This window comes from Macaca fascicularis, chromosome 15 (genome assembly GCF_037993035.2).
Source record: "Macaca fascicularis isolate 582-1 chromosome 15, T2T-MFA8v1.1".
Classification (NCBI taxonomy): domain Eukaryota; kingdom Metazoa; phylum Chordata; class Mammalia; order Primates; family Cercopithecidae; genus Macaca; species Macaca fascicularis.
Window position 1 is genome coordinate 37,570,645 of NC_088389.1, and position 18,892 is coordinate 37,589,536.

General features: G+C 45.5%; 1 protein-coding gene across 13 annotated transcripts in view; it reads left to right on the forward strand.

The window, feature by feature from the left end:
- Positions 1–18,892, forward strand: part of CDK5RAP2 (CDK5 regulatory subunit associated protein 2) — a 190,831-nt gene that overhangs the window by 158,823 nt on the left and 13,116 nt on the right. For 7 of the 13 annotated variants that reach the window (XM_074016695.1, XM_005580931.3, XM_005580932.4 and 4 more), the window contains 8 exons: positions 327–499; positions 5,324–5,443; positions 8,968–9,084; positions 11,155–11,344; positions 12,366–12,487; positions 13,608–13,844; positions 16,958–17,035; positions 17,999–18,264. In XM_074016695.1, the coding sequence (XP_073872796.1) occupies positions 327–499; positions 5,324–5,443; positions 8,968–9,084; positions 11,155–11,344; positions 12,366–12,487; positions 13,608–13,844; positions 16,958–17,035; positions 17,999–18,264 (1,303 nt within the window). The remainder of the gene's footprint in view (positions 1–326; positions 500–5,323; positions 5,444–8,967; positions 9,085–11,154; positions 11,345–12,365; positions 12,488–13,607; positions 13,845–16,957; positions 17,036–17,998; positions 18,265–18,892) is intronic. The other 6 variants (XM_065530143.1, XM_074016692.1, XM_074016694.1 and 3 more) reach the window with 2 other exon arrangements.

Sequence of the window (18,892 nt, forward strand, 5' to 3'; positions counted from 1 at the left end):
AAAATCTCAAATGCTTGGTATAGAGAGGTTATTTGGTAAACAGCTACCGTTGACCCAAGTCCTCTTGGGTCCCTCCCCTGTAAACCAGGCTGTGGGACAGGCACAACCCGCTGCTTCCCCTTGTTGGCTCCAAACTCAAGCCCACCGAGCCTTTCTTGCTTTTAGAATGTCATTGCTTAATGCTGTAGAGAAATAAAAGGTCTGACTGAAGTTGCAAACATGGGGAAGTTACTAAGGGTAAAGTAATCGTAAGTATTCCTAAGTCATAGTCCTGACTTGGGATTTTAGCACGGGAGATGATTTATCTTTCAATCTCAATGGTTAAGGATTGAGGAAGACAACTTAACCTACCAACATCTTCTACCTGAATCTCCTGAGCCTTCAGCCTCTCATGTGCTCTCTGATTATGAAACGTCTGAAAAGTCCTTCTTCTCACAAGACCAGAAGCAAGATAATGAGACGGAGAAGACTTCAGTTATGGTGAACAATTTTTCTCAAGGTAAGCTAAGCTTCATTAAGCATTTTAAACATGGCCTGATTAAAACAATAGTTTGCCATCTTACCTTAGTAAGCAGAGTGTGGTGACATTTGAATATTTCTCTGATGAAAGGAGATCCCATTAGGGCTAATGCTGGTCATTCAGAGTATCATTTATCACTGGAGAAAGCTATGGTTGTTGAAAGGGTTGGCAATTGGGGAAAAGTCATTTTTATTTTTTAAATGACGACTTAATATATGACTTGCCATTTCCTGCAGGCTGTGTGTCACTGAACTTGTATGCCAGTGCAGATTTGGTTAATTTCCTATTGTTTCTTTCAAAGTCATCCTTAGGCAGGGTCGGTTCAAAGACTCTTCTCCTTTGAGTTGCCCAAGAGTATCTAACCCCCTGTTCTGATATTTTTATATAAATACAACATTTGTGATTGTGGGAATCGACTTTGTTTTCCTTTAGTGTGACCCATGGGCCATTGGGTCAGGCCTTTTGTCTTAGTCTAGTTGGATTGTTATAACAGAATGCCATAGAATGGGTGACTTATAAACAGCAGAAATTTATGTCTTACAGTTCTGAAGGCTAGGAAGTCCAAGATCAGGGTACAGGCAGCATGAGTGGGCTCTGGTGAGGGCCTTCTTCCAGGTTGCAGACTGCCGTTTTCTGGTTGTATCCTTACGTGAAGGAAGGAAGGTGAGAGAGCTGGTGTCTGTTTTGTGAGGGCACTGATCTCACTGTGAGGGCTCTACCCTCATGATCCTATCATCTCCCAAAGCCCCCACTTGGTAGTACCATTACATTGGGACTTAGAGCTTCAACATAGGAATTTTGGAGACACAAGCATTCAGTCCATAACACCTTTGTTCTGCCTCTGACCATGGACTGAGTTAGCAGATGAAAATTTTCACAGCGGCCCCATGTGGTGTGTGAAAGAGATAAGCACAGTGCCTTCGTCCCGTGGTGGCCTCTGAGGCTTCTTGAGGACACTCAGGACTCAGAGGAGCTCAGTTTGAAGACAGAAGGCATACCCAGAGCGTGAAGTCCACATTGGTGGCATAACTGAGGTATCAGCTGGGGTCCTCCAGCAGCGTCATCTAGACCTAGTTTCTTTGGGTTGCTGGCAGTATCTCTCTGCAGTTTTTGTGAGTTTCTGAGTACTTGGTTTTTCTTGGTCATTTCTGGCTCTGCATTCTGCCTTTCCCAAATTTAGGTCACACCACAAATTGTTTCCCTGTCCCTAGTGCCACTTCCTTCTGTATTGTATCCATTCAGCGTGTAACTCAGTGACTTTCTGAGAATCCCCAGAGACCACTCCCATGAGGCTTTGGTGCAGACTTGATTGAGGAACCAGAAGGAGAGTGGAGTTTACAATGCAGCAACCCAAATGATTTAAACTGGAACTCTTGAGGTCCCTGTTGTTTTCACTAGGCAGTTCCCTCTGCTCCCTCTTGCCTGCTCCTCTTTTTCTACCCTTCACCCTGTCCACCACCCCAACCTTGTTCTATTTCTAATGTAGAACCTTTTAGGCATTTCTTCTATTTCTTATTCCTCTGTGGACCCATGACCTCGGGCTTATTATGCCCTCTTAGTGGGTTACCTGAAGTGGGACAGTGCTCCCTGGAGCCATCCCAGTAAGCCCACCATCATCTTTTTTGGTGTGTCTTCAGCCTTTTGCTCTCTGCATCTAGTTTTTCTTTTGTCTTTTGTCATATTTATGATTTGTGTAGAGAGATAATTTCGTATTTTTCTCACTTACCATTCTATCATAAGCTTTCTGACATGTTGTTACATAACATCATTTTTAGTGGCTTTAGAATAGTCCATTGAGTGGCTGCATTGCAGTTTGCCTTCTGTTCCCCTGTCGCTGAACATTTAAGCCATTTCCAGATTTCACAATTGTAAACAAGGCTGCAGGGGATATCTGTGAACATGAAGCTGTTCCCTTATTTGGGGGCTTTTCTTAATACAGATTCTATAAATTGGACCTGCTAGGTGAGAGATGCACACTTTTTTTTTGTGGTTGCTTATTGGATTTACGTTTTTAAAGAATTAGCATTTGTCAAAAGGGCATTATTCTAAGTGAGAGATTTTTCTCCCATTTTGTAAAGGCTAGTATAGTGTTTCCTTCTCTTCAGTTTGGCTGCATAATTAATAAGTGGTGTCCAGTTCAACTGGGAATGTTTCCTTAAGCCCAAGTAATGATTCTGCCTCCTGGCCATAGACTCAGTGGAAGATGGCATGTTTCGATGGCTGCTAAGCATTTATGTCCCCTTCTCACAGTCATGAGTGTGTGACTTGGATAAACCAGCAAGGAAGGTTGCAGTCAAACGGAAAAGTTCCTGAGTGACTCCGACCTGACTAGATGCTGGAAGAAGATTTGCAGGACATCAAGGCAGGAGCGGGGAGGTACAGTGCCACGGGTGCCAGAATTTTAAGGAGCGCGGAGGTGCAGTGCAGTGGGCGCCAGAAGTTTAAGGAGGGCAGAGGTGCAGTGCCGTGGGCGCCTGAAGTTTAAGGAGCCGGAAAGTACAGGGCGGTGGGCGCCAGAAGTTTAAGGAGCACGGAGATACAGTGCCGTAGGTGCCAGAAGTTCAAGGAGGGCAGAGGTGCAGGGTCGTGGGCGCCAGAAGTTTAAGGAGCACAGAGGTGCAGTGCCGTGGGTGCCAGAAGTTTAAGGAGCAGGGAGGTGCAGTGCCGTGGGCGCCAGCAGTTTAAGGAGCGTGGAGGTGCAGTGCGCTGGGCGCCAGCAGTTTAAGGAGCCCGGAGGTGCAGTGCCGTGGGCGCCAGCAGTTTAAGGGGCCCGGAGGTGCAGTGCCCTGGGCGCCAGCAGTTTAAGGAGCGCGGAGGCACAGTGCCGTGGGTGCCAGGAGTTTAAAGAGTGTGGAAGTGCAGTGCTGTGGATGCCAGTAGCTTTTTGCAGACAGAGTTCTTCCGTGCTGTGCTGCAGCGAGAGTTAGGACATTCCACCAAATTACTTGCCACACTTCTGGCATTAGCAGGAGATAGCTGAAAGTCTGGGAATTAAGTCATCTCATAAACATTCAGATTCATGGTAAAATTACTATTTAATTAGGAAAAGATCTGTAACATTGTGCTACTTTTAAATGAAAGTCATTTTGGAGGAATTAAAACTGGGTCATAACATTAGTGTAATGTTTTAAAACAAACATTACTAAGATATACTGAGTATACCCTAATTGATAAATTAAAGACATTAGTTTTGCCTTTGGATACTTAATGTGATGATGCTTTAAACACTGACTCTAGAAACCTACCCCTGGATTGGAATTGTGCCTCCTTCTTTCTTTGTTAAAGTGAGATGTGGCAGAGGCTGAACAAATACATGCTTATTTTGGAAAATTTAAAATGTTATGTATTATTAAGTATTATGTTAAAATGTAATACAGAATTTTTGAAAAATCTAAAATCTGCCACCTAAAGGCAACTGCTATTAATATTTAGATATATTTCCTTCTTTCACATATTTGTGTCTTTCCTTGTCTGTAGAAATTTTTAAGTAGAGTTCTGTGATATTGTGAAGTATATATTTGGTCTTCCTGGCAGTATCCTTCATAGTGAACCAGTAAACATAAGCAAATGTTTCCCTGAGTTTTTGAGCCAGTCTAGCAAATTAATCCAACTCCAGGAGGCGGGTGAGGGAACCGAATTTTTAGTCGGTTGGTCAGAGGCATGGGTGAAACAGTTGGGGGCTTGGGATTGGCATCAGAAGTTGTGGGAGGGGGGCAGTCTTGGGACTGAGCCCTCAACCTGTGGATCTGACACTATCTTCAGGTCCAACCGAATTAGAAGACACCCGGCTGGTGTCTGCTGCAGAACTGTTTGCTTAGTCTGTGGGGAAAAACCCCTCACATTTGGTCACAGAAGTCTTCTGTGTTGATTGTTGAGTGAGTATATGGGAGAAACTGAATGTTGTTGTTGTTTTTTTTTCTATAAGTTGTGATTATGTTGAATAATCAATTTTGGATCTGAGATTTAGTTTAATATATTTTTATGATATATAGTCTTCATAACAATTTTAATAGCTATGTAATACTGCATCATCATGAATGTTCTACAGGTTTTTATTTAACAATTGGAGTTACTTCAGTTCTTATGGTTACATCCAATGCTGAGATGAACCTTTGCTTCCATTCTGGCAAATGCTTGTCAGCATCTCTGGTGGTCTCTTTAAATAGAGCTCTAAAAGTTGAATTATTTGGTAACAGACATTGGAAAATAACTTTTCTAAGGCTAATGATAGAAGTAGCCCCAAAAGAACATACACATTTATACTCATGCTAATAAGATGTTCTCTTGAGATCACTTTTCTTATTACCATTCTCACTAGCATTGTTTTGCTTTATTTGAGTCTTAAATTAGTAAATGATAAACGGATAACATATTCCTTTCAAAAAATTAGTCTCAAAAATATCTGGATTCATTATGAAGGTAGTTTAATCAACTCTCGGGCAATTCAAGCAGACTTGAAAGTGATCTGTTAGTTTCACCATAAGGAAGATTTTAAATTAATATTTGATATTTAGAAGAATAAAAGGCTACATTAGAGTTAGCATTAAAATTGTATGGAATATAATTTTTTCTATGTGATGTAAAATATCTTCCCATGGAGGACTGCAGAGAATCATTATAGAAGTGTGTCTGTGGGCTGTGGGAAATAGCTTACCCTCCCCATGCCTAGGAAAGAATTGCCAGTTGCTCACTATCTTAATACATCCAATACTGTTTGGAATTTCAGGATCCCTGCATAATCCATAAATTATTCAATTTGTTGGTGTTTCAGACTTTAAATTAAAAATGGCTTCCTTCCTGTAGACTTACTAATGGAACACATACAGGAAATTCGAACTTTGAGAAAGCGTTTAGAAGAATCTATTAAAACAAATGATAAGCTACGGAAACAGTTGGAACGGCAAGGATCTGAATTTGATCAAGGTAAGGAAAGACCTTCCCAAAGGGCTGTACATGTCTATGAGTGCTTCACTGTGACGCATTTGCCTGAGTAAGCATCTGTGTACAAAGCAGGTGCTTGATAAATGTTCATTTCTCTATCTTAGAGGAGTCTGCCAGCTTCTGGTATCCTGAATTGTGACTGGCACCTCATTTGACTTTGGAAGCTGGAGAGAAATAGATAGGAATTTTAAGATAAAACAAAGCAATATATTGTCTTTTCATCTATAACAGATTATTGCATTTTAGCAATCTGGTAAATTTCACATGCCAGTCTAAAGATCACACATATTCCTGCATAAACACAGTTAGCTCTGAATAGAATGATCGTCCATGAAAAACTTAAAAATATTCCCCCCCCCCGCCACATAGGTAAGACATTCATGTGCTTCAAAATTAAAAACCTCCATTCTTTATCCAGTAACCCTGTTTTCCCTTCCCTCTTCTCCACTTTTTTCCTTGTTTTTCTTCTGTATCCTTAACAGTGTTTTTTAAAATGCAAATAGCAGCATGTATTCTTATTCTTCTCTTCACCCCAGAGGTAACATACTCTATATCCATGATTCTGTCCATTTGTCATGGAGCAGTAAATCTTGGACATCGTTCCTTACTGCTCTAGAGAGAGTTCCTCATTCCGTAAAGCTATTGCATCTTGAAAGCAACTTGGCGCACTCAGAAAAGCCCAAGTTTGTCTGGTTGAACTGGCCAGAGTGTGGACCCTGCTGTCCCATTTATTAGCTTTGTGACTTTGAGCAATTCACTCATCTCTCCCAGTCTTAATTGTTTCATAAAACAGGGTCATTGTAAGATTAAATGGGGCAATGTTATGAGTAGGGCCCTGCTCAGTGCCTCACTTAGTAAACAGTTGCCTTTATCATCACTATCAATTTTATTTTACTATTTTATTCTGTATAACATTGCAAAGCTCTGCAATGGGTAGGGACCCTAATGTCATTCCCATTTTTAGAGGTGGTAGAATTGAGTTCTGGAAAGATAGTGCTCCATGGCAGCAGCACGCCTGAGTCCTCGGGCCCTTGTCCAGGTCTCATTCCTCTCTAGCCATCGTAGCTACCAGCCGGGAGGGACATCTTTCCAAAGTACCATGCATGCTGCAGCTTTCACGGGAAACCGAATGGCTCATCTCGCCCTCTCCGGCCCTCCTCCCTCCCTCTTGCTCACTGCACCCACTTCCTGCATCCACCCCCCTCAGCCTCAGGGAAATTGATTGATCTGAGTTATTAGTTGTATCAAACACAGGAAAGAAATACACGCCTGGGCCCTTCACATTCACTCTTGGTAATGCCTGAATTAGATTCATTCTGTTTTACATTTTCCCTGGCAAATCCAATTATAGAATTATTTGGGGGCTCAAATGGCCACCAGCTACAATGGAGCAGGCAATTGCTCTGGAGAGTAATTCACTCTGACGGGAAGGTTTACAAAAGCATTCATAAAGTATTTACATTGGTGGAAAGACGTGCTGTTCTCACCATGTTGTCACAGCGTCTGAAAAGACAAAGGAATAAAAGTGGCTCCGCCTCCCCCTGCTGTGAAATGTTCACCTTGGGGAGCAGGCCTGAGAAAGGTATGGCTTCTTACGATATTGAGGTGGAATATTGTTAAAAACCAGCCTCTCATGTGTTAGAGCTTCCAGCTTGTCCCCACTTGTACAGGCCTGTAGTGATGACCCTCAGAGGAAAGACTGACCTCCTAGCATCAGAAGTGGGCCCCGCTAGCTCAGGTTTAGGCCGGTCAGGAACTGTTCTTTGGCCTAATTATTTCTTTGCAAAGAAATACTGCCTCCAAAGCTACCACCTTAGCTTTGGTGGTGGTAGACTTCTGTAGAATTTTTCCTGCTTGTTCACAGTACTTTTTGATGCTATTTTTGGCTCCAGTCTATCATTAATTATTTTAGTAATATAAATGGTAATAGCAGTAACAATAACATCAGTCATTTTTATTGAGTTAATGGAGACTTAGGGAAGTGTTGCGATTTGCCTGAGGTCATGCAGCTATTAAGAAGCCAGAACCATGGTTCAAACCCAGGTGTCTCTGAAAAGATACCAGAGTTCACAGGGGAGAGTGGAGGAAGATGGTGGGGAGAGACACAGTAAGTAAAACAGTTAGAAACATTGTGGTAAGTGAATCATTAACATAAGAAAAAGGTAGTGCTGTAGAGTGGAAGGGCCGTCAGCTCCTTGGAGAACTGATGCTGTACCTTCCCTCCAAGGAGTTTGAATAGGATAGGTACTCAGTTGTGTGCCAGGATGCTTTCAGCTGCAGACAACAGAATGGGAGTAGTAACTGATGGTAACAACAGGGATGGTGTTTTTTCACGTAACAAGAAACCCAGAGGCAGGTAGTTCCAAGGTAGGTTTATGGCTCAGTGACAGCAGTTTGGGTTAGTATCTGTGACGACTGCAGTAGTTACAAGCATCCCAGTCGTTCAGACAGTGTCCAAAGCATGGGAAAGAAGAAGGTGGGACTTCCTCCTGTCCTCTTTTCATCCTGGTGGAAAATCTTTCCCAGAAGCCCCCAGCAGACTTCCTGTCAGGCCCCATTGGCCAGAGGTGGCACGTGACCATGTCCTCACTGCAGGGTGGCTAGGAAAGCAGGAATCTGGCATTTTGGCTCTCTGGTATAGTAAGTGGACTCAGTGAGTGTGGAGGACAGGGAGGGAAGCATCTGCTTGCCACATAGAGAAGGCACCTTGCACACAGTAGGCACGCTCCTGAGGGTGGCCGTGAATGTGAATGTTATCTATGAAATAGGGGTATCTAGACTGGGAAATTGGCCCTTGTGTTTCGTTGTGCGATTGTCTTTTGCCATGGTGGGCCATCAGATGTTTTTGAGTAGAGAGTAACTTAAATGGACTTTGTTTAGGATAATAACCCCATTGGCAGAATAGCAGGGCGGCGAGGTTAGAGAGCAAAGTGATGAGGCCTGAACTTTAGGACTGAAAAGAGTAGGCCTGTGTCAGAAGCATTTTGGAGGAAGCAGCAGCATCGTGATTGCTTGATTGGGCAGTGGAAGAGAGAGGGGTTAGGATGGCTTCCAGCTTTCTAGCTTAGGTTAGGGATGTGGCGATACCATCTCCTGAGGCAGGAAACAGGTGAGAGAGAGCAGGTTTGGAAGGATGAGGAGTTCGACTTTGGCTCTGTGGACTGAGTGACAGAGCTGCCTCAGTGGTGAGGCCCGGCAGGCAGCTGGATATGAATTTTGACCTCAGGAAAGACATCTGTGAAGGTGAAGACTCTCACTCACCCTACTCCTGGCCCAGGTCTTCTGCTTTGTTCTACCTTAGGTAAGATGTGGGGGAGCCCCTCCTGCCCCCTCTTTCAGGCTTACTCTCAGTTCTCTTTGGCCTCTGGTAATTCCTTACATAGTTAACAGGAGGGATTTTCATTGTATGTTGTGCTAACTCTTTGTTTAAAACTGTTTTCTAGAAAGTTCCATCTATACTGATCTGGAGACTGTTTATAAATCAGTCTTTATGTGTGTTTTTATAGGTTCTACAAACATTTTTGCTTCTGGTTCAGAACTTCATAGTTCTCTAACATCAGAAATTCAATTCTTGAGGAAGCAGAACCAGGCCCTCAATGCAATGCTCATTAAAGCATCCATAGGTAAGAATTAAAGGAGTCACTGGAAGCCTGGAACGCCAAAGCCTTCTGTGTCATGGAAAGAATGCAGACATTGAAGTCTGACCAACCTAAGTATGAATCCCGTGGCTCTGTGACCAACCTAAGTATGAATCCCGTGGCTCTGTGATGGCTTTACACCATTTAATTGTCACAGCAGCCCTGTGAGGTGTTTCTATTTTATAGCTGAGAATACTGGAATCAGAGAGGTTCAGGAATACCTCATAGGGCTGTTGTGACAATTGAACGGTGTAAAACTCTCAGCACAGTGTCTCTAGTAGGGACTCAGTAAATGTTATTTTATTTGCTTGTCACTTATCCCCCCTTTAGCCATGTGTCTCTCATCCTAGTTCACAGTGGAAGAAAGAAGGGCTGGAAATATAATACTGCCAAAATCTCAACTAGTGATTTCCTACTATCAGCAAAGTTTATTCCGTACTTCTTATAAAGATCCCTTCTCTTAATTCCTTCTATTTGAGCTTGGCTCCCAAAGAGCTTTCACTTACATTATCTTTCACTACCAAAAACAATTCTGGGATGAGGTATCATTAGCCCTATTTGACAGGTGAGAAACTGAGGCCTAGGGAATTTCCCAGCCTGTGGTCACAGAGCTAGAAGGTGGTAGAGCTAGAACTTGGGCCAGCTTATCCCACTTTTCCTAAAAGGATATTGATGCTCCTTTTGGCTTAAGAGATGAAATTGGGGCCTCTGTCATTCATTCACTCAGCAAACATTTCCTATCTCCTGTTCTACTTCAGGGCTATGTAGACTCTGATACAGAAATGGATGAGATTTCATCCCTTCCCTCAGGGAGCTCATAGTCTGATGGGAGAGGCAGCCAGACAATCTTGGCAGGCCAGCGTGAACCTCAGCCATGATAAAGTCAGGCTCTGGGAACTGCAGGACCCTGGAGAAGGCATCCTGACTGGGGAAAAGCTTGCCTTCAAGAACAGAGGATGAGGAGGGCTTAGCGAAGGTGCTGAAGATTGAGAGGAGCCAGGGCATTTTAAATCGAAGGAAGAGAGCAGACAGAGGCCCAGAGGTTAGCGATGAGGAGTCTAGGCCGTTCAGGAAGGGTAGGCAGCATGATGTGTCTGGCCATCGAGGGAGGAGGTGAATACTTGCTTAGAAATTATCCTGTTGTGGTTAAGAATGGAGTCAGAAAACCTGAGTCTGAATTCTGGCTCTGCCACCTACTGGCCATGTGACCTTAGGGAAGTTTCTTATCTGGAAAATGGAGAATAATAGTGCCTGCCTCGGAAGTCGGCCCTGGAGATTAAATAGGGCGATGCATGTGAAGGCCCTAATGTCACATCGCACAGGTAGTGCTGGTGCAGGTCAGCTGTTACCACCACCAGCACTGCTGGCAACTCATCTTTATGGAGCTTCCAGCCCCCAGAGTGCTCCTGACTCCCTGTGGTAAACCCTTTATAGATGGGAGCTCAGTGAATCCACATAATAACACATGTAAGGAAACAGGCATAGAGAAGTGAAGAGCCTCACTCAAGGTTATGAAGTCAGTAAATGGAGAAGCTGCTCTTGAATGTGGCCTCTCTGCCTCCAGCCCCCTGCTTTTGACCACAGTGTCTCTTGTGCCTCTGGGTGTATTTTATTCCTCAGAAGAGGTGCTGTCCTCAGCCTGAGGAGTGAATGGGCCTCAAGGTGCCATCTGCACAGCCCTGCCGGCCTTCTGGTGTTAGGCTGGTAGAAGACCTGCGGCCAGGCCAGCACTCATTCCCAGAGTTCTGGGTCCTGCATTTTCCTCTATACTTTCCACCCGCTGTTTGCTCTGTGAAGGCAAAGTAACTAGGTTTGCATGGCCTGTTCTTTAATAGAAAATTAAACAGGCCCATTTTATCCCAGTGACGTTTAATCTGCAGTCTTGATGTTGACAAATTTATCTGCCCAAAGTGTGTAAGATAATTGGAATGCCAAAATCATAAATGCCAGATCGAATCTCATTCTTTTTTGTATTCTTGAAGTGCTATATTTATATAATAAGGTTGGAAAAAACAAATGGTGGCCCTTCTCAGTGGCGCCTTTTTGTGTTTGCAGATAAACAGAAGGAGAATGACAAATTACGAGAGTCCCTCTCCAGGAAGACCGCGAGCCTGGAGCACCTTCAGCGGGAGTATGCCAGTGTGAAGGAAGAAAATGAAAGGCTGCAGAAGGAAGGCAGTGAGAAGGAGAGACACAACCAGCAGCTGATCCAGGAGGTCTGCCGCAGTGGCCAGGAGCTGAGCAGGTACTGGCTGTGCTTCCCCGGTGACCTGCTGGCCGTACCACGCATCCAGGCACTGGGCTGCAGTTGTGGAATCAGCATGCAGGCCTCTGCCTTAGTGCACGGCGGCAGGCAGTAGACACAAACACATCATATGTCTGGTGGGGCTGCAATATATGGAGAAAGATCCTGTAAGGAGGAGAGGGCTTGGCAGTGGGTTGCTGTTTTCTGTCGAGGGTGAATCAGGAAAGGCCTTTGTGAAAAGATGCCATTTGCTCAGAGAGCTGAATGCAGTGAGGAGGTGAGTGCTGCAGCTGCCTGGGAAAGATCATTTCAGGCAGAACAGGCGCAGGCCCTGAGGCAGAGTGGCTTAGGCCTCTGCCTGGCAGAGCAGGGCAGTGTGTCCGGAGGGGTGGCTGGCAGGATGCCAAATCACATCGGGCTGCAGAGTCAGTGTGAGGACTTTGGGTTTACTCTGAGTGGCATGGGAAGCCACTGGGAGATTCTGAGCAGAGGAGTGACATGGCTCTGCCGTCGATTTTAAAAGGATCCCACCAATGGTCCTTTTGCCATTTCCCTCTTTGAGTCTGTCTGGTTCCACATTTCAGTTGTTCCTGTCGGCACGCGTGAATGCCCCACTCTTTCAGTTACCGTCATCACCAAGGGTGGTGCAGTGAGGTAGCAAGATCTTCGTCTTTGCTGCCAAGTAGTCCTGGGTCTAAGTCTGGCTCCCCTCCCGAGCTGTGCATGCCTGGGTAGGAAACAGCCCTTTTGAGTTTCGTTTCCTCATATCTCTGAACTGAGGGTTAGAGAGCACCAACCGTTTAGGGCATCTGTGAAGATTACATGAGATCACGTATGTACGGGGCTGGACACGGGGAGCACTTGGAAATTGCAGCTGTGACTGGAATTCTTAACCAGGCTTGTCACTGCTTGGTCCACACTCTTGTGACTGAGAGTGGAATTGGCCTGCTCTGTGGGGTTCGAATAAGTTACCCTATGGTAGAACTAACCTGTGCTTCTCATGCCTGTGGGGCCTTCTTAGGGTGCAGGAGGAGGTGAAGTTGAGGCAGCAGCTGCTCTCACAGAATGACAAGCTATTGCAGTCCCTCCGAGTGGAGCTGAAGGCGTATGAGAAGCTGGATGAAGAGCACAGGAGACTGAGAGGTACCGGGGGGGCTCTGGTCCGAGGCCCTTCTCACCTTGAGGCTACTGTGCTTTGGGCTGTAAGCCCACCCGACCGCCGGCTGTAGGCGCAGGAGGGTAGAGCTCAGCCCTCTCCTCTCTGGCCTCGTGGGTAGAATGGATGGGTGTTGAAGCTAGCGCTTTGACCCACTCTTCTTTTGAAGGAACAGCAGGAAACATAGAAGGACTGAGGCTCAGCACCCAGGCCAGCCACGGTCCGGGTTCCCACTCCCTTGTTCCCAGCTATTTGACCCTCAGCAGGCCACTTCACCCTTTGAGCCCAGCCCATACATGCCTCTGTAAAACATGTCTCTCAGCACCTGTTGTGTGGAGAATTGTGTTGAAAATTGAATGAGACCATTTATTAAAAGCATCCTAGCATGATACCTGACACATAGTAAGCACTCGGGAAATGACTTTTATTATCGTCCTGCTAGTGTGTGTTACTTTTTGCCCATTAATTCAGCAAACATTTATGGACACCTCTCATGTGCTGGGCATTGCTCTGGGGATAGTTGTTGGCCTCAGTGCTCTCTGTATCCCAAGAGAGATACCAGCTCAGAGTGCTTCAACTATAAGGTCTAATGTTTCAGAATCAATTTTGAGGTGTGGTGAGGTGTTTTTTTGTTTTTTTTTTTTTTTAAACTAATTTTCCAGATGGTTTCTCTCTATTGAAAGTTGATCTAGAAAGGGGTCATCTCACAGCTTTTATTTTCTTCTCAACTTGCTTTTCTTATTCTTGCTGTTGTGTCTTTTTAATATACTGTGGCTCTTAAAATCATCCCCTTTCATTCTATAATTCTAGCCCAAATAGATTTTATTACTACTAGACATAATTTCGGGGTTTGGTATGCAATTTGCTAGGCTTTTATGGCCAGAAGCGAAAATTAATTTCCAGCTCTTATTTAGCTTGTGGAATAGCAGCAATTAAGTCTGCCAATATTTTTGTTTCTAAAGTCAAGTTGTTATTTTAAACTGTACCTAGTTCTTAGGAAGAGGGAGGGCGATGGTGGTGGCGGGTGTAAAACGCGATTGAGTTCCTTCAATGGCTGACCCTTTGGTTGTAGAAGATGTCAGGGCTTCTCTTTGCACATGTCTGCAGAGGCGTCGGGAGAAGGCTGGAAGGGGCAGGATCCTTTCAGGGACCTGCACAGCCTCCTGATGGAGATCCAGGCTCTGCGGTTGCAACTGGAAAGGAGCATTGAAACCAGCAGCACTCTGCAGAGTAGCCTCGAGGAACAGCTGGCAAGGGGGGCAGAGAAGGCACAGGAAGGAGCCCTCACTCTGGCCATCCAAGCCCTGTCCATCCCTGAGGTGCCCCTTCAGCCTGACAAACACGGTACTGCCCCTGCCTCTCCCCACTTGGCTGAGAATGCAGCTCTGAGCATCTGTGTGTGACGTGTGAACTTCTGAATGATGCCTTTGCCCCACACAGGTGTCTTTCCGTTGATAGCTGACACGCTGTACCCTGGGAGCCAGGGGACCTGACTGCTAATTAATTAGACGTCACCTTTGGCAAAGTGGCGTAATCTCCATCTGAGGCATCTTGATTCTCAGGGAAGTGGAATTTGGACTTCCAGACACCCTCAATGCCTCTGGCCTTGCTCCCTCCTATCCATTTATTCCTGCCTGCATCACTTCCATGCTGAAATTTCTTTTAGTTTCTCTTACTGCCTTTAGAAGGGAACCCAAACATCTTAATCTGGCTTTCAGTGTCTTTCAGGATCTGAAAATCATCCTGATAGGTTTAAAAAGTGGATCTGTTTTGCATTTGCTTGCAGGTTAATTGCCTAGCCCTGGAGAGAGGCTGTGGGGGGGTACCAGAAAGAGGAGCAGACACCTCTGCCACCTGCCCACCACAGGGTGTGGAGCAAACCAGTAAATGGTTAGACTCCAATCAGTCAGGCAGCCTGTCCTCTTTGCTCTAGAGATGAAAAACAAAGGCCCAGAGAGTGGATGGGGCTTGCCCAAAGTGGCATAGCAATTAGGCAGCAGAGCTGGAACTAGAAACCATTTCCAGCTTTGACTCTAGGGCTGTTCCTAAACCCACTGGACCCTCTGGAGCCTTGGGTATCCTGGGATTATCTTCCTGACACCCATGGGGTAAATATGTGTATCCAGTGGGATGAGGAATGCCAGCATGCTTTAAAAGCAGTATTGTACTAAAGTTTGCACTTACTTTTACTTGGATACCTCTAGTTAAAAAAATAAAAATAAATCTCTTAAGGAGTACCTAGTCAGTCTGCCTTAGAACTTGTAGTGATTAGTTCATTGATTTCTCATTGACAAGGATCTTAAAATTTAACCAAAAAGATGATGTAATAATATGAAAAAAGTGAACAGAGAAAAAAAGTTGATGATTCTACACATTGATCATTTTTTAAAATTTGCATATTTCTTTTCATTTATTAAATATCGGCATGAATTTATATTTTTCAAATTGGTTTTTGTGTCATTCTGTGTCCTTTCTTTGTTTTTGTCCAATATTGCATCATACATGTTCCCTCTGCTTTCACATGGGCTTCCTAATGATTGTTTGCAGGCTATTCTTAGTCACCAGTCCATGACCCCGTTGATTATTAAAGTGGTCTCTGATTTAGAGCCATAATAGACATCAATGTTAATATACTTTTTGCTGTTAAACAATATTCTTAGGAGAAAACCCGACCAGGGGAATCTCAGAAGTTTAGAAAGGTGCCATATTTCTACCTTCTAAATGGTCTGTCCATCAGAAGTGTACAAAGGTAGTGGTTTTTGCGTGACCTCATCAGCATCGGGCATTAATATTTTTAACATGGGTCTGCACCTGGCCCTTTTTAAGGCTTTGAGGAGCTTGTGGGGGTGGGCTAGGGGAGATTGAAGCAAGGAGAAGAGTTCTGTGCTTGGGGTGCCCAGGAAGGAGCGTTGGGTAGCTGAAGCGAGGAGGCCATCAAACAGCCTTTGCCTTTGAAATTTGCCGAAAGCAGCCCTCAGCATGTGTGGCAAGAGGCATCCAGGAGAGCATTCAGAATTCACGGTGTTGCCTCAGCAGAAAAGTTTTCTAATTTTCTTGAGTCAAGATCAGAATTGTAGGCAGCAGCATTTCTTCCTTTGCAAAAGACTTCTCAGGTCTGTATTTAAGTGCATCTGTTTTTAAAATTATGTTCTAAAGGCTGATGTCTTTCGCTGAGAGTGATTCCTCTCAGGGCCAGCTCTATGGAGCTGACCTCCTGGCTCCTTGGCCTTAGGAACTGTAGCAGACCCTTGGGTGGTGCTGGAGTGCAGCAGCCCACTGCCCAGTGGTGCAGGAGCTCTGATGGGGGGATCCTAAACCCTGGGCTCGCTTGCTCTCTGCCACTGACGTGCTGGGTTATGCTGGACAGATCACTTTCTATCTCTGCCACTTGGTTTCCCCTTCCATGAAATCTGAATTACAATGTGTTCTGCCCACTGAGCTATTGAGTCCAATAGCTTTTCATATGTGAAAGTGCTTTCCAAATTATTACGTGTTGCACAGATCATCTGTACATCATCTATTGATTTTGCCTCCTTACAGTGTTGCAAATACATCACCCCCCAGATCCTATTGTGGGTTACTCTCATCTCTGGCTTAGATTAGTGTGGCAGCCTCCAGACAGAAAAAAAACTCCTCCAGTACAAAATACAGACCTCAGCTTGACATTGCGTTGCCCAAAGCCCTTGAGTGGGCCCCTCAGTCCTCTTGGTTCTGGCCTTGCATCCTACTTTGTCCTTCCCTGCCCCCTGGGCCTTGGGTCTATGAACTGCTTATTTCTCCCTGAGTGATGATTCCACTCTTCGTCCCACTGTCTGCCTCTCACCTGCCCATTGTGCTGCCTGGCATTTCTTTCCCTCCTTCTTACCACAGGTCAGTCACAGTCAGTCTTAAAATGGTGAAACCCCATCTCTACTAAAAATACAAAAAATAGCCGGGCGTGGTGGCGGGCGCCTGTAGTCCCAGCTACTCGGGAGGCTGAGGCAGGAGAATGGCATGAACCTGGGAGGCGGAGCTTGCAGTGAGCCGAGATTGTGCCACTGCACTCCAGCCTGGGTGACAGAGCAAGACTCCATCAAAAAACAAACAAACAAACAAACAAACAAACAAAAAAAACACATAAGGTTTTAAAACAGGTGTTAGCCTTTGGGAAGCCAAGTTGGGGGTAGTGCCCTCACCTGAGCCTCAACAGCCTGTGTTTTCATTAACACTAAAATAAAATTGCTTGTTTACTTTTCTGCTAAGAGTTTTTCTAGGGAACGGATTGGGCCTGGTCACTCTGTCTCCCTGGTGTCCCACACAGGTGGGCCTGGCAGGACAGAGGCCTAGTGAAGATTTGAAGGAATGCTTGTGTGTGTATGAATTAGTGAATGTGAGGGGCTTGACTGTATTCTCATTCAGTTCTCTCTTGAATGCTGACAGCAGTGAAACTAACAGTTCTCGTGTTTTGCATTTTGTAGATGGTGACAAAGATCCCATGGAAAGTGATAATTCATTTGATCTGTTTGATTCCTCCCAGGCAGTGACACCAAAATCAGGTACAAAGCTGAAGTCTGGGTAACGGTGGCAGCATTGGATGTGACAGTAAGACTTTTTAAATTGCAGAAAAGGGGGTCCCTAGTCCCACCTCAGGAGGGTATTTGGCAAGGATTTGGGATTTCAAGTTCTCAGCATCTCCAGCTGGTGATATCCTCCTTCAAGCCAGTTAATCTACTCCTAGGTGTTACCAAGCTTAGAACATCATTGGGTCCCTGTTGCCTTAGATTAAAATTGTGACCATCTTTGTGAGGCTTTCAAGGCCGCCCAGGATCCAGCTCCAGTGGGCCCGTCCAGCCTTATCCCTTACCCTGGTGTAGCCACACAGGGGTCACCATCCTGCAGACAGGCCCACACTTTCCTCTCACTGTGACTTTTAGACCCCCTTTGTCCCACTCTTTGCCAGTAAAAGTCCCATTTCCTCAAGACTCATCATGAATGCACATTTTTCTGTGACATGGCTTTGCTGCTGTCCCTGGTCAGAATGACTCATCATTAGTGTAATTCTTGCTTCTTGCTCAGTCCAGCTCAAATGCTGCTCCTTCTCAGAAGCCTTCCCTGTTCTCTCCCTCCCTGCACAGATAATTGTTTTTCCTGGCTCTGGCCCTTCATCACTCTGCTGTTGCACCTTCCGCAGTGTCTGTGTTCTGATCAGACTGTGGGCTACTGGAATGCAGGCACCAGCTTGAGTTATCCTTGTGAATCTGGGGTCTTCTGCTGAGTGGGTGGTTGAAAAGTGTTGGTTGAGTTGACTTGAGCCTATCCTACAAGATGACTCGTAAGCCAGTGTGGGGTAATAGATAGAGGTCCAGGAGCCATGCGTCTTTTCCCCACTGGGCTTGTGTTGGGTGGCATTTGGGCACGAGGGCCTCTCCTAGCCCTCCTAGCTAGCTTCAACATCATAAGCGCCTTGAACGCAGAGTGTTACCTGAAACAGATTTTACATCCTACCTCTCATTTTACAGTTTCAGAGACTCTTCCACTCTCTGAGAATGACACGGACTCCCTCTCCTGTGACAGTGGCAGCTCGGCAACTAGCACTCCGTGTGTGTCCCGCCTGGTCGCTGGCCACCGCCTGTGGGCCAGCAAGAACGGCCGCCACGTCCTGGGCCTGATTGAGGACTATGAGGCCCTGCTCAAACAGATCGGCCAGGGACAGAGGCTTCTTGCCGAAATGGACATTCAAACCCAAGAGGCTCCTAGCTACACAAGTCAAGAGCTGGGAACAAAGGTAACCTGACCACAGAGCTGGAAGGCACAAGCTGCTCCCTGGGAGTGTCCATGGAAGGGGTAGGGGAGTCAGATGGTGCAGTTGTCCTCAGTAGGACCCTGAGAAGAGGGACTAGGAAGTGTGGCCCCAGAGAGCTCAGAGGTCAGGTCCAGTGTGGGGGACTGTGGGTGGTGGCTGTGTTTGATGGGGTTCATGCTCTGTATTCCTGCAGTTACTTCATGGGCTCTGCTGTCTTGCTCCCATGACGGCCTCTGTACATCTGGTCTCTCATCCATTCTTCTCTCCATCTGCACCCTGGTGTGTCTGTCCACTCATCTGCCCATCCACCTAGCTGTCACCCATTGTGAAGTGGAATTACTAGTTCAAAGGTTGTGAACTTTTTAGGGCTCTTGGTGATAACTGTTGCTGCATTACTTTCCAAAACAATTGTGTCTCTGTTCATGAATGTTTGTCTCACTATATTTTTGTCTTTGTTGAGGTTTTGTTGTTGTTGTTGTTGTGTTTTTTTATTTTGAGACAGGATCTAGCTCTGTCACCCAGGCTGGAGTGCAGTGGTGTGATCATGGCTCACTGTAGCCTCGACCCCACCTCCTAGGCTCAAGCAATACTCCTCCCTCAGCCTCGCAAG